Source organism: Nanorana parkeri, unplaced genomic scaffold (genome assembly GCF_000935625.1).
Source record: "Nanorana parkeri isolate BGI_ZX_2015 unplaced genomic scaffold, ASM93562v1 scaffold163, whole genome shotgun sequence".
In the NCBI taxonomy this organism is placed as follows: Eukaryota; Metazoa; Chordata; class Amphibia; order Anura; family Dicroglossidae; genus Nanorana; species Nanorana parkeri.
Genome location: NW_017306431.1, coordinates 562534 through 575452, shown reverse-complemented (window position 1 = coordinate 575452; position 12919 = coordinate 562534). Strand labels below are relative to the sequence as shown.

The 12919-nt window shown below is 45.5% G+C and overlaps 1 protein-coding gene across 2 annotated transcripts; it reads right to left on the bottom strand.

Moving 5' to 3' along the window:
* Positions 1 to 4023: 4023 nt before the first annotated feature.
* ORAOV1 (oral cancer overexpressed 1) lies at positions 4024 to 11711 on the bottom strand. Of its 2 annotated transcripts, none has more exons than XM_018554522.1 (5): positions 11645 to 11711; positions 8598 to 8703; positions 6753 to 6827; positions 6058 to 6171; positions 4024 to 4328 (listed from the first exon to the last, which is right to left on the bottom strand). In XM_018554522.1, the coding sequence occupies exons 1-5, from the start codon at positions 11692 to 11694 to the stop codon at positions 4260 to 4262; spliced, it is 414 nt and encodes a 137-aa protein (XP_018410024.1). In that variant the 5' UTR covers positions 11695 to 11711; the 3' UTR covers positions 4024 to 4259. The 2 variants fall into 2 exon arrangements, with proteins under 2 accessions (XP_018410024.1, XP_018410023.1); XM_018554521.1 differs by having other exon boundaries at positions 6058 to 6175; positions 6757 to 6827.
* Between the last annotated feature and the right edge of the window lie 1208 nt (positions 11712 to 12919).

Sequence of the window (12919 nt, the reverse complement as noted above, 5' to 3'; positions counted from 1 at the left end):
GAAAATAACAAAGAAAATTGGAAAAAAAACAAAACAAAAACAACAAGAGAGGAAGTCCAGGATGTCATCAGTGCCAAGCCAGAGGTCAGGTGCCAAAGTGGGTAGTCAGCCGAACTAGGTCAGGGAACACAGAGCAGAGTGAACGGAAACAGCAGCCGGAGTCAGGAGATCAGTCAGCCAGAGCCAGGGGTATACACAGAGAACAGGAACAACTGCAGAGCACTTGGTAGATCAGAACACACGCATAGGCAGAGACAAAACGGACAAGGCGAAGGTTAAATAGTGAGCTGGTGTTGCATCATCACTCTGAGACAGGACGTTGCCAGGAGTTTGCTAGAAGTTCCAGAATGATGATGTGTCCGGGTTTGGTCATAGGAGGTTGCCAAAGAGGAATAAACAGTGTTGGAGACACTGCAACAGAAGACATGCTGCACCTCAACAGGACCAGGAAGGGTAAGAAACCCTGACAACAGCACAATATTTCCTTTTATTAAAAATATTTCAGACTTCCGCCCGATGGAGTAGCGGTGTACGAGAGTGCTCCGTCCCGCTAATTAACGAACACATCCTAATACCGCTCTCACCCGGTCCTTTCTGCAGCCGAATCACCCGGGATCGATCAGTGGATGATGGACAAATTCTTATCGAGGCCGCAGTCAACTAGACGGAACATTCTTCCGCTCGAGACCTCTCCACGTGAATCTCCCGACATGGCGGACCGGAGCGAGCCCAGAGAAGACATGCAGACAGGCGCGCCCCCCACGCTAACATCTGACACTGGGGTAGACTACCAGGCACTAGCTTCTGCGGTGGCAGCGCACCTGAAAAAGGATCTAATGGCGATTATCGCCGACTCTATACAGCACCACATGGGCAAAATAAATCAGGCCCTGGACACGCAGGCAGGCCGCATACAAGCAGTGGAACAAAGGGTGGGGGAACTGGAAGACCACATACGGGACACTCAGTTGTCACGGGTTGAATCTGACAAACAAGTCGGGTACTTACTAGACAAGGTAGATGACCTTGAAAATCGTCTGAGGCGAAACAATCTGCGGGTAATAGGTCTCCCGGAATCGGTACCTCCAGGCGAGCTACATCACTTCTGCTCCCGAGTTATACCACATGCGCTGGGCCTTAAAACACCATGTAAAGTAGAAAGGGCTCACAGACTCGGCCCACCCCGAGACCAGCAGAAGCCGAGACCTGTCATTGTCAGGTACCTTGATTTCGCGGATAGAAAGGATATACTTTTGGCTTATCGCTCTCATCGTCAGTTCATAGCAGATGGCCATAGACTCCTGGTCTTCGCTGATTATTCGGCCATCCTATCCAAGCAAAGGAAAGCATTCCATGAGAGCTGCCAGCTGCTAGTGGCCCACCGCATAAAATTCAATATGGCGTACCCAGCGGTGCTTCGGATTTCTACATCGGAGGGTCATCACAAATCCTTCACTTCGGCAACTGAGGCGCATGCTTACGCCCTGACACTGCAAACTGATTTCACCCCTGCGTCCACATCTTCACCATCAAAAAGTCCGCCGCGCAAAAAGAAGGCTTGAAAACCTGCTGCCTGTCTGCAATGCAGTTACTGCCTACTTAGGGCAAGGCCCTTCATGTGTTCACTTTGCATCCTAGACACTGTCTTTGGGACGGAGCACACTTCCACATACGGTGTTTTACTCGAAGGTCATTTCATATGACACTACAGCGATCAACAAGCTGCACCCACCTACGGGAAAAAAGGAAGTCACCCAAAGTATATGCCATGACACTGGCTTTCTGTTTTTTTGTACAACTTTTGTTTTTTATTCAATTTTTTGCACTGCCATGTTTGGGCAGTTACCCCAACCTCTTGCCCACTCCTGCTCCACATTTATACCTTGGGGCGAAGATAGCCCATACAGCTCCCGAAGGCACAAATAGCCCGTACAGCTCCCGAAGGCAGACGAGCTGAAGGCATATGCTTAGGCTCGACTGAGCCAAAGTGACAGCCGAAGAGGGGCGAACAGCCAGCCGAACTTCTCGCAAATGACAGCTGGGCAGAGCAGCCGTGAGACCCGCCCAGTTGTAATGACAGATCAGCATCCCCAAATGACCTGGGGACGCTGAACTGTCATTAAACAATAACAACTGGGTGGAGCTGGCCATGACGTCACGGCGTGCTCCGCACAGTTGTTATTCACTGGCCCAGACCTGCTAGAAGACTCTGGCAGGTGCCAGCCAATAGGAAACAGTTGGGCCGAGCTAGCTGTCACTGCTAGCTCCGCCCACGTTTACATTTTTTTAATCTTTATTATTTTTTTTTTCGACTTTACATTTAAAAAATATTTTTTTCAACTTTTGTCATTGATTTCCTATTCCAGAATAGCCGAGCCCAATGCATTTGTGGTAACGCATAATAAACAGTGCATTAACCACTAGTGTGAACCGGCCCTTAGATGGACACTTACAGCTAGATAGACTTCAAGTATGTGACAAACACTGAAGGCGAACACATTTTAAGCCCTTTCGGCAAAAATTGCTTAAATCATGACAATAAGAGCTGACAACTGTAAGCCCCTCCAGTAGTGTTATACGGTTTGTCCCAACCCTGATGTCACTTTCACTGGACACTTTGGTCTGTTATAGGATCTGGGAAAATAATGGATCTACTGACAGGATCAACTGATAACTCTGCTGGGTAAATGCTAAATGACAGAGTCACCATATAGGCCATTAAGGATTTTGCTTATAATTTAACATTATTGTTTTGAAGAGACTCGTTTCTGTTTGCAGATACAGATGCAGCCATATTTGCTAATTACATGTGTAGACATTTGCTTCCAGCTCAGCAGTACTGCAAAATGGCTTTACTTTACTGCTCCTGTCTCTCTTCAGTGAAGCTGGGTATACACGGATTGAAGTATCGCTCGACAATGGTCATTTCTAGAATGTTTGTTCGATTTTCTAATAGCTCATGGTGTCAAATTGACTATCATTTTCGACCCTAGTAATGAAAGAAATCGAAGGAGCGGGATGGAAGATTTTTTTTTCTTCAAATTAACAAAATTCTAACAGTGAATGTGGCTTTTGTACGAGGAAACTCCATTCATTTCAAAAATCAAATGTTAAAATCAAACTAACGGGGTTATTCACAAAAGGGTGGAGAGTTTGGAGAAGGCAGGAGAAGGAAACAATCTAGGACTACATAGCTGATTAGGAATTATTCTCCAATTCAGCTATGTTGTCCTAGATCAGGGGTCAGCAACCTGCGGCTCCGGAGCCTATTTGTGGCTCTTTCATCCCTCTGCTGCGGCTCCCTGTCCAGGGGCGGAACTACCCCTGGGGCCTGTGGCTGTGTGGGTGTGGGGGTGGGGGGGGGGGGGGGGCAGTGAGGTCCGGTCCTGGGCAGCCCCCTGGTGGAATATGCGGCAGTGCTGGGTCCCGGGGCCCCGCACTGCCAACAGGCTTCTCAGTAAGGAGGCGGGTAAAAAACTATATATGCCGTGTTATCTTCATTTTAGATGTCAAAAGGGTTTTGTGGCTCCCGGTGTTTTCTTTTCTGTGGGAAACAGGTCCAAATGGCTCTTTGAGTGTTTAAGGTTGCTGACCCCTGTCCTAGATTGTTCATTTCTCCTGCCTTCTCCAAACTCTTCACCCTTTTGTGAATAACCCTGTAAATTTTGAATGACGTTCGTCAAGTCTCTGATGGCGTTATCGAATGTTCTGACCAGACTTTTTGCACAAGCACTGCATGAAAATCTACCAGTCACACCAGACTAACTAAAACCAGTAGATTGTCTCGGCATAACTGCTTTCATCTCAGCACTTGTCTATATTATACTGACAGCTACCAGAGGCAGAATGATCTGCAAGCTGTTACAATGACATAGAAAATATCTTTTTGGTTATAACAACCACTCCAAAAGGGGTATTCACTCAAAACACACTATAGCTCTTATTAAAGTAGTGTTTTCCAAACCCATGGTGAAGACCCGGCCTAAAATGCATGGTTTGTACATGTCTGCATAGTTTAATTGGATTGGTGTGATACCAAATACTCCACCCTGTGCATTTAGAGGTTACCTGGAAGGCACGCACTGTTGGTGGGATTTGAGGACAAGTCTAAACAACCTTGCCTTAAAGCATCACTTGCAATTCTTCTCATAGTGACCCATCTTCTGGTCCCGGCCCAATAATAGCACTCCAGAACACACCTGACTAGCCCTTCTTTCCACGTGGCACAGTAAGACATTCACAGCAAGACAGCTGCCATATCAAAAGGATAGTCCAGAGCCTTCATAATGCATTGTAAAATCAGGCTGTATGTTCAGCATGGAGCAAACCTGTAAAAATATTGCAGAGGGTCAATCATTGTTATGTGACAAAACCTCATGTGACAGACACACAGCGACAGTGTATACTACAACAGGATAAGTCTAAAGCTGCCCACACACCTTACGAATATCGGCAGATTTTCGTATGCGAACGCGTTTTCGTCGGATACTCGTAAGGTTGATGGACAGTGTGCAAATCGATCGACTTTTGACTAACCAGCAGGTTAGAAAACTTCGGTCGATCGTACGATTTTCGCAAGGTTGGTGGCGTTTTCGTACGTCAAACTTCGTTCGATTTACACTGTGCATGCGCAGACGAAAATACGTGCGGTCGATTACCGCATTTCATCCAGATGCTTTTCTGTTAATTACCGCTGATCCAACCTTGCGATAAACGAGGCAGGATGGGGCCGCCATACAAAAAAAAGTTTTGTCCGATGATCGCAAGGTGTATGGGCAGCTTTAGACTTGTTGCTTACGAAAGTTAAAGAAATCACAAACTGACCCTTGCAGTGAGGCTACCCCTGCATTACAAAGGGTTAAGTGGTCATTTTGTCTAGGGGGCTCAAATAAAGCAGATTTACTTACATGATCTTCGGTTTAGCCAGCTCCCTCTGGGCTGCTTGACCGGTCCCCAAAGCCTCTTCTCTCCCGGGGTCTAGCGGTCTAAGGCCCGCTGATGTCATCCCTTCTAAAGTAAATTGACTTGCTTTAGACTTGCGGATGCTAAGGAACATTGCTTAGCTGGAGCGGAGGAGGTGGAGGCGAGTACTGACCTCTGCTGGGCCGAGGATCAGGTGAGTAAAACAGCATTATTTGTGCCCCCTAGACAAAACGAGCACTTAACCCAGATCTTGGTTATTCATCTTCATCGCATCATAAAACATGTAGAAATGTAGAAAACACGGAGTTAAGTGTCAGATGGTCTTCCAGTGGACTGAGTATGTCAGGCAAGATCCTCAACAAAACATATTGTAGCAGAGGCACCCATGAGGAAAAGAAAAAAAATCTCTACTACACCATCATCTAGCTCAGCCTGATTACCATCATTGTTACCTACAGCAGCACACTGACCTCCTAAACCACACTGACGTATAGCTCTGCACTGACCTCCTAAACCACACTGACGTATAGCTCTGCACTGACCTCCTAAACCACACTGACCCGCTATACCACACTGACCTACAGCACCACCCTGACGTATAGACCTGCACTGATATACAGCACCACAGTGGCCTACTATACCACATTGACCTGCTATATCACAGTGGCCTACAGCACCACACTGACCTGCTACACACTGGCCTACAGCACTCCACTGACCTACAGCACTCCACTGACTTGCTAGACACTGACCTACAGCACTCCACTGACTTGCTAGACACTGACCTACAGCACTCCACTCACTTGCTAGACACTGACCTACAGCACTCCACTGACTTGCAAGACACTAACCTACAGCACTCCACTGACTTGCAAGACACTAACCTACAGCACTCCACTGACCTACAGCACCCCAGTGACCTGCTACACAACGGCCTACATGACCCCACTGACCTGTCGCACACCGGCCTACAGCAACCCACTGACATATACCACATTGACCTACAGCACTCCACTGACCTGCTACACACTGACCTGTTTCACCTTTCCATGGATCATTGACCTACAGCACCCCACAGACCTGCTATACCACACTGACCTACAGCACCCCACTCACCTACAGCACCCCACTCACCTGTTTCACCTTTCCACGGATCTTTGCCATGTCTTCCTGGAGTTTCTCACTTGATGGGTCATCACAGGGAAAACTCTGAATCATTTTGATAAGGGAGTCCAGTGTTTTAATCTTCTTGCTGTAAAACAAGATTGCATTGTAAGAAGAAGCACCTAATACGCACCCCTTCAGAGTCCAAAATCTTCAGGGATTTCTTCACCGAAACTTCTTCAGAATAAGCCCAAGTGAAAGCTTTTTAACTGTAATGTACTTGTTGTAGATTGCTGCTTTTATCATGTATGCTGCTGCTTATTTCCCCTTTCCTTCACTTAGCTGGGTCCTGGTTTCACCCACTGCCTTGGTTAATCAGCATGAATAGGAAACCCTAAACATAAATGTAACGATGTATTAATAAAATACAGAGCTTCAATAATTTATGTATTTTATATCTGCGTGGCATTCAGCTTTAGAGATCCCATCGATATATTAGCTATACATTGAGGGGAATTTATAAAAACTGGAGCAGACAAAATCTGGAGCAGCTTTTCATGGCAACCAATCAGCTTCTCTCTTTTATTTTCCAAGCTTAACTGAAGAAACTGAAGAGAGAAGATGATTGGTTGCCATGGACAACTGCTCTGGACAACTGCTCCAGATTTTGTCTGCTACAGTTTTGATAAATCCCTCCCAATGTATATAAAACAGCACAGACAGACAAACCTTTGCTTATCATCTGAACCCGGCGTAAGAAGGTGTCGCCACGTAGAGGCAAATCCCAAATAACAGCCCAACTGGAGGAAAAAAACAAAAACAAATCAAAGACAGAACAAATAATCACTGACAACGCACATTATTATAAAGTCTACTGACTGATCTGTTAAGCATATTACACGTTTACCAGATTTAGAAATAATACAATACGAGGGAGAATTAAAAAGTAAATACAATTGATAAATTAAGCGGTAGCAGGAACAGAGAGGGTTGTGCAATGCAGCATATTTACATTCGGTTGGATAGTTCGACCATGTGCAGTACAGCGCTCGGACTTAAGTCGCGTGGTAGTCACCTGGAGAGAAACATGCCCTGCTAGGTGGCTGGAGATCATTATATGCATGGTACTGCCTTAGGAATGAATGGGGCCACAGCGTGCATGCAAAGATGAGCCATACTCTGCTAGGTGGCTGGAGGCCATCATGGCCATGGCACATCCATAGGCATTAAAGTGGCCACAGTGCACATGCGCAGGGACAATAGTACCTTAAGTACAGTAGCTCCATTGATTTCTACGAATGACCATTAATCCACTAGGCGGCTGTAAGCCATTGTGAGCATGGGGCACCCACAGGAATGAATAGGTCACGGTGCCCCTGCACATGAACAATAGTACCTTACGTACAGTGGCCCCAGTGATTTCTATGCATAAACGTCATACACCACTAGGCAGCTGGAGGCCATTATGAGCATGGTACATCCACAGGAATAAACGGGGCCACAGCGCACATGTGCGGGGATAGCTGTTACCATAAGTACAGTGGCCCCATTGATTTTTACAGATGAGCCATACTCCACTAGGTGGCTGGAGGCCATCATGAACATGGCACATGCAAAGGAATAAAGGGGGCCACAGTATATGTGCGCAGGAACAACAGTACCTTAAATACAGGGGCTCCGGTGATTTATACAGATGAGCCATACTCCGCTAGGTGGCTGAGGAACATCATGAGCATGGCACATCTATAGGAATTAAATTGAGCCACAGTGCATTTGCGCAGGGACAACTGTATCTTGAGTACAGTGGTCCTATTGATTTCTATGAATGAGACATACTCCGCTAGGCACCTGGAGCCCATCATATGTACAGCTCATCCATAAAATGAACATAGCCACAGCATGTGCGCGCAGCAGGAAGAGGTGCTGGCAAGACATTTTCCTTGGAAAGTCTGTGCGGGGCCAGGCAAGGCTGCACAATGACGATTGTTGGGACAAGTAGTATGGCGTTTTACCAGACAGACAGCATACACGATGACGGTATTAAAGTTACAGTTGTCCTTTAACTCCTGGCAAAACTTCATTGAAAACAGGTTGAAGTGTTGTGCAAGTTTACTGAAATGAAAACGTTTCAACTAAAAGTCATTCCGCCAGTGGAAGAAGCGGCTAGACAAAGTTCAATCTCCGGGCTACAATGAAAGCAAGGCTGGGAAAGACACCGCCTGACACGAAGGAGCTATAATTAAAGGATGAGCAGCACACGGTGTACTGACAAGGTATCTATATTTGGTGTCAGAGCACTAAAGCTACCGGTCACAAGACCGACAGCAATTGAGGAAATGACTATCTGAAGTCATTTCAAAGTTCACGTATTATTTCTTGTGAATGCCTTTGACATGAAATGAAATTTCTAGTTAATGTAACAGCGCATTGCTGCTCAGGAATGCATTGGTTGTATGCTACTATTACTGATCTATGAAAGCCCTCCTCTCCTCCAAGTCCCAGAAGTGTCATCAACAAGTCATTGCTCTGCAGGGGCTGGTTCTAGGTTTAGACTACGATGAGAAGCTTACCTCTGATCCGGCTCTTGCCCCATGTACGGCACCATACCGTTTACCCTCCGATTCTCCAACATGTTTCCCTTCTGAAAAGCCTTCCTCATATCCCTCCCCATGGTACCTGCAGGAGGCAGAAAACAAACGTTACACCATCAAAGAGAACCTGTTTTTTGCAAAGAAGTGACGCAGGCAAGCACATACCATGAGAGGAGTATATGTAGGATATGTAGGCAAAGGGGAAAGAGGGCAAAGGGGAAAGAGGGCAAAGGGGAAAGAGGGCAAAGGGGAAAGAGGGCAAAGGGGAAAGAGGGCAAAGGGGATACTTTGAGGGTTCAGAAAGGCCCTGTTCGAGCAAATTAGACCATGCTTTATTAAGTTGGCCATAAACCTATAGATTATCTGCAAATTTTCTATGGTCAGATGGAAAACGTGCAACAGATTCCTCCATCTACGCTACACTGTGTGGATGGAGGAATCTCCGGCTGGGCCAAGCTTCAGTATCTTGCTAGTCGGCCCCCCCGCTGGCGTGAACACTCTGATTGGATGCCGGCATTGTTCAGGTATTTTGGGAGCCAGCGGGGCCGACTAGCCAGATACTGAAGCTTGGCCCAGCGGAAGATTCCTTCATCCACACAGTTTAGCGTAGATGGAGGAATCTGTTGCACTTTTTCCATCTGACCATAGAAAATCTGCAGATAATCTATAGGTGTATGGGCAACTTTAGGGTTTATTTTACCTTCTTCTGGATGAACTGTGGGTATAGTGCTCTGTACAGGTGAAACTCGAATAATTAGAATATCATGCAAAAGTAATTGCAGTAAGTGCTGCAAAAGGGGCCCAAACCAAGTACTGAGTACATATGCATGCTTGTACTTTTCAGAGGTCCGATATTGTTCTATGTACAATCCTTGTTTTATTGATTGCATGTAATAATCTACTTTTTTGAGGTTGTGGATTTGGGGTTCTTGGGGTTTTCATGAGCTGTAAGCCATAATCATCACAATTATGACAAATCACGGCTTGAACTATCTTGCTTTGCATGTAATGAGTCTCTCTCATATATTAGTTTCACCTTTTAAGTTGCATTAGTGAAATAAATGAACTTCGCACGATATTCAAATTATTCGAGTTTCACCTGTATATGCAGGTTTTCAGGGTATTGAACTTAATTGACTTTTTGTAACCTGACTAACCATCCCACTAGTCTAGGAGGTGCAGTAACTGAGCTGTATCATGATGATCACATCATGTTAGGTGTCATATAAACTTTTCCTAGTACTAAAAATACTAAATGAAATAACAGCTAAGGAATTTATGGCAAAAGGAAGGATCACCTTCATTTTATAACTGATTTGTAATGAACTGTATGGACAGTAGTACATGTCTGCAGTCACGCTTTCACACGCAGGCTGTAACTATTCCTAAATTCTGCACATCAGCATGACAGATTTGATGACAGACACAGATACTGGAGGATTGCAAAGCTGGAAGGATTGTTGGGTTTCTCATTAACTTCAGGCAATTTGACAGCTGCCCACACTTGTCACTGCTCTCGTGATCGTATTGCACACTCTGATCTGTCTGCTATAGAGGAAATTCTTCCGCTAGAACACAGGTGTCTGTGCTCATTTATACCCTGCATGGATGCTACTCAGGAGTATTAAAAATATGAGCATAGGCGTTTGTGCCAATCCTAAAATACAAATGCCCCTGTGATGGGTAAAACTGCACTTAGATGGGATTGTACATACTAACAATAGCTGGAAGCCCAAATCCATGCTGGGGGGGGGGGGCTTCCAGCTTCCCTTCCCGTGTGGTCCCCCTCACAGACTCAACCCCTTTCTGCCACCTCTTGCCGGTCCTTTATTGGATCATACTGTTGGAATGTGGAGGCAGAGTCCTGATGATGTGACCGCTGTCCTGGCTGTCACTTGATCAGGAGAATGTCCTGGCAGCTCCTGATCGTTTAGGCCTCATTCACACGAGAAAAAGCCGGCACGTACAGCTCCGATAATTAAGAGATAAGATAAAGGTTCTAGTGCAGAATAAAACTTTTCATTGATGTCTGTACATCAGACTAAAAATAGGGACAACTGAAAAGGAGATTTGATTCCAAATGAGGGACAGTTGGGTAGTATGCTGGCAATGGGGACAGGTAATGTGAGAAGTGGCACGAGGGCTGATTTTGCAGGCAATACTGAGTTTTGGATGTGTGGGTTAGGCGACTGCAGTCCATCAGGCAGGAACTGGATACTGGAACACGGCAGCACCAAGCAGGAGGTCAGAGCGTAGCCAGGACACGAGCCCAGGGACATAAAACATAGAAAACTATACTAAAATATTACTTCTATGAAAATACGAGGGTGTGCCTGGACATCTGTTGGCTATTTGGAAAGGCCCATTCACAATCCACCCCAACACACATTCCCTAATGTGCATTATGGCCACATTGCTGAAAAATGCTGCATGCACCCTTTCAGTGCGTTTTGGTTGTGAATGAATGGTCTGCCTTAAAGTGACACTAAACTCAGAAGTGAATTCTTATGAATGCATTCAAGTACCATAACTATCAACATAAATCCTGAGATTGTGATGGACTACAATCTCATGTTTATTTTACTAATTTGTACTGAGATTGTAGTGGTGACTACTGTACAACACACAAGGACCATGGGGAACAAAAGTAGCCACCCTCCAGAAGGAAGGACAGTGTCAGCACCAATTCAGAGATGATTGGAGGATCTACAGCCGAGTGAAACACAAATAAGATACATTTTTGTTATTAGTTAAGGTACTTGAATGTATTTTAAGTTTTAACTCCGGAGTATAGTGTCACTTTACATTTTATAAAATCTCAGGAGTTCTTCTTTAACCCTTGCAAGGGAGGCTCCACTGCAAGGGTATGTTTTTTGCAATCCTCAGAGTTCAGATTTAGCGCATCGCACTAACACACCACAATGATGTGAATGAACCTGAAGTCACATAGTGACAGACAGACCAGCAATATCTACATAAGCGCAGCAGATAAAAATGAAACCAACCCCTTTCGTATAATCACACACCTTTCCTCGCTCATGACGATGCCTTCAAACAGGTCCTCTGCGGGTTCCATGTCGGTAGAGACAACAGCAGGAACATAGACAATACCCTAAAACAAAAGGTAACGTTTATTATTCACAGGAAGTACAGTGTGAGCACTGCGGACTTATTTTAACTGTTTTGTCATTAACATACCACCACCAATATCTCTTTTATTTCCAAATGTAAACAAGGCAACGTGTTGTATCTTCTTCCTGGGAAGAATTCGCCTCCCTCTTATGAACCAAGCCTTGCTCTGAGCTGTATTTGCTGGTCTGGTCAGGAACCAAGCCTCACTTTGAGCTCCATTGCTGCTGCCTTCTTAAACCAAGACTCGCTCTGAGCTCCATTCATGCTGTCTTCCTAAACCAAGCCTCGCTTTGAGCTCCATTCACGCTGTCTTCCTAAACCAAGCCTCGCTTTCAGCTCCATTCATGCTGTCTTCCTAAACCAAGCCTCGCTTTCAGCTCCATTCATGCTGTCTTCCTAAACCAAGCCTCGCTTTGAGCTCATTCATGCTGTCTTCCTAAACCAAGCCTCGCTTTCAGCTCCATTCATGCTGTCTTCCTAAACTAAGCCTCGCTTTCAGCTCATTAATGCTGTCTTCCTAAACCAAGCCTCGCTTTCAGCTCCATTCACGCTGTCTTCCTAAACTAAGCCTCGCTTTCAGCTCATTAATGCTGTCTTCCTAAACCAAGCCTCGCTTGCAGCTCCATTCATGCTGTCTTCCTAAGCCAAGCCTCGCTCTGACCTCCATTGACGCTGTCTTCCCAAGCCAAGCCTCGCTCTGAGCCTCCGGTCGGTGTCGTGACCTGTTTCAGTTTTCTGGGTTCCGTTTTGTATCATTTTAAAACTGTCCACACACACACTTCTTCCGGTGTACTCACTCAGAACTCTCAACATTTATTAAAAGTATACATATTGCACTGACTTGCCACGTGCAACAGGCAATATTTGTAAACACTGGAGTAGACGGAATCTGGAGCAGTTGCCCATGGCAACAAATCAGCTGGTCTCATTTTCAAAGCTTAACTGATTGGTTGCCATGGGAAACTACTCCAGATCTGTCGACTCCAGTTTTTATGAATTCCTCCAGCCAGTGTATAAACATGTAGTAGAAAATCAATAGACCGTGGAATCCGTGGAACTGATCAATAATCAGTGGAACTACAAATTATGTCATGCATCTGTCTCTGGAAGTGATGTTTGTGACTGTCAGAGTCTTACAATGCCCAATGGGGATTGAGGGCTGAAGTTGT

What these genes read in the sequence shown, in the direction of transcription:
- ORAOV1 (XM_018554522.1), bottom strand. Translation starts at nt 11,694, where the DNA reads ATGGAACCCGCAGAGGACCTGTTTGAAGGCATCGTCATGAGCGAGGAA. An exon ending in GGGCAAGAGCCGGATCAGAG is followed by an intron (nt 6,828 to 8,597) that starts GTAAGCTTCTCA and finishes TTTTTCCTCCAG; the next exon opens with TTGGGCTGTTATTTGGGATT. An exon ending in TCCGTGGAAAGGTGAAACAG is followed by an intron (nt 4,329 to 6,057) that starts GTGAGTGGGGTG and finishes ATATTTTTACAG; the next exon opens with GTTTGCTCCATGCTGAACAT.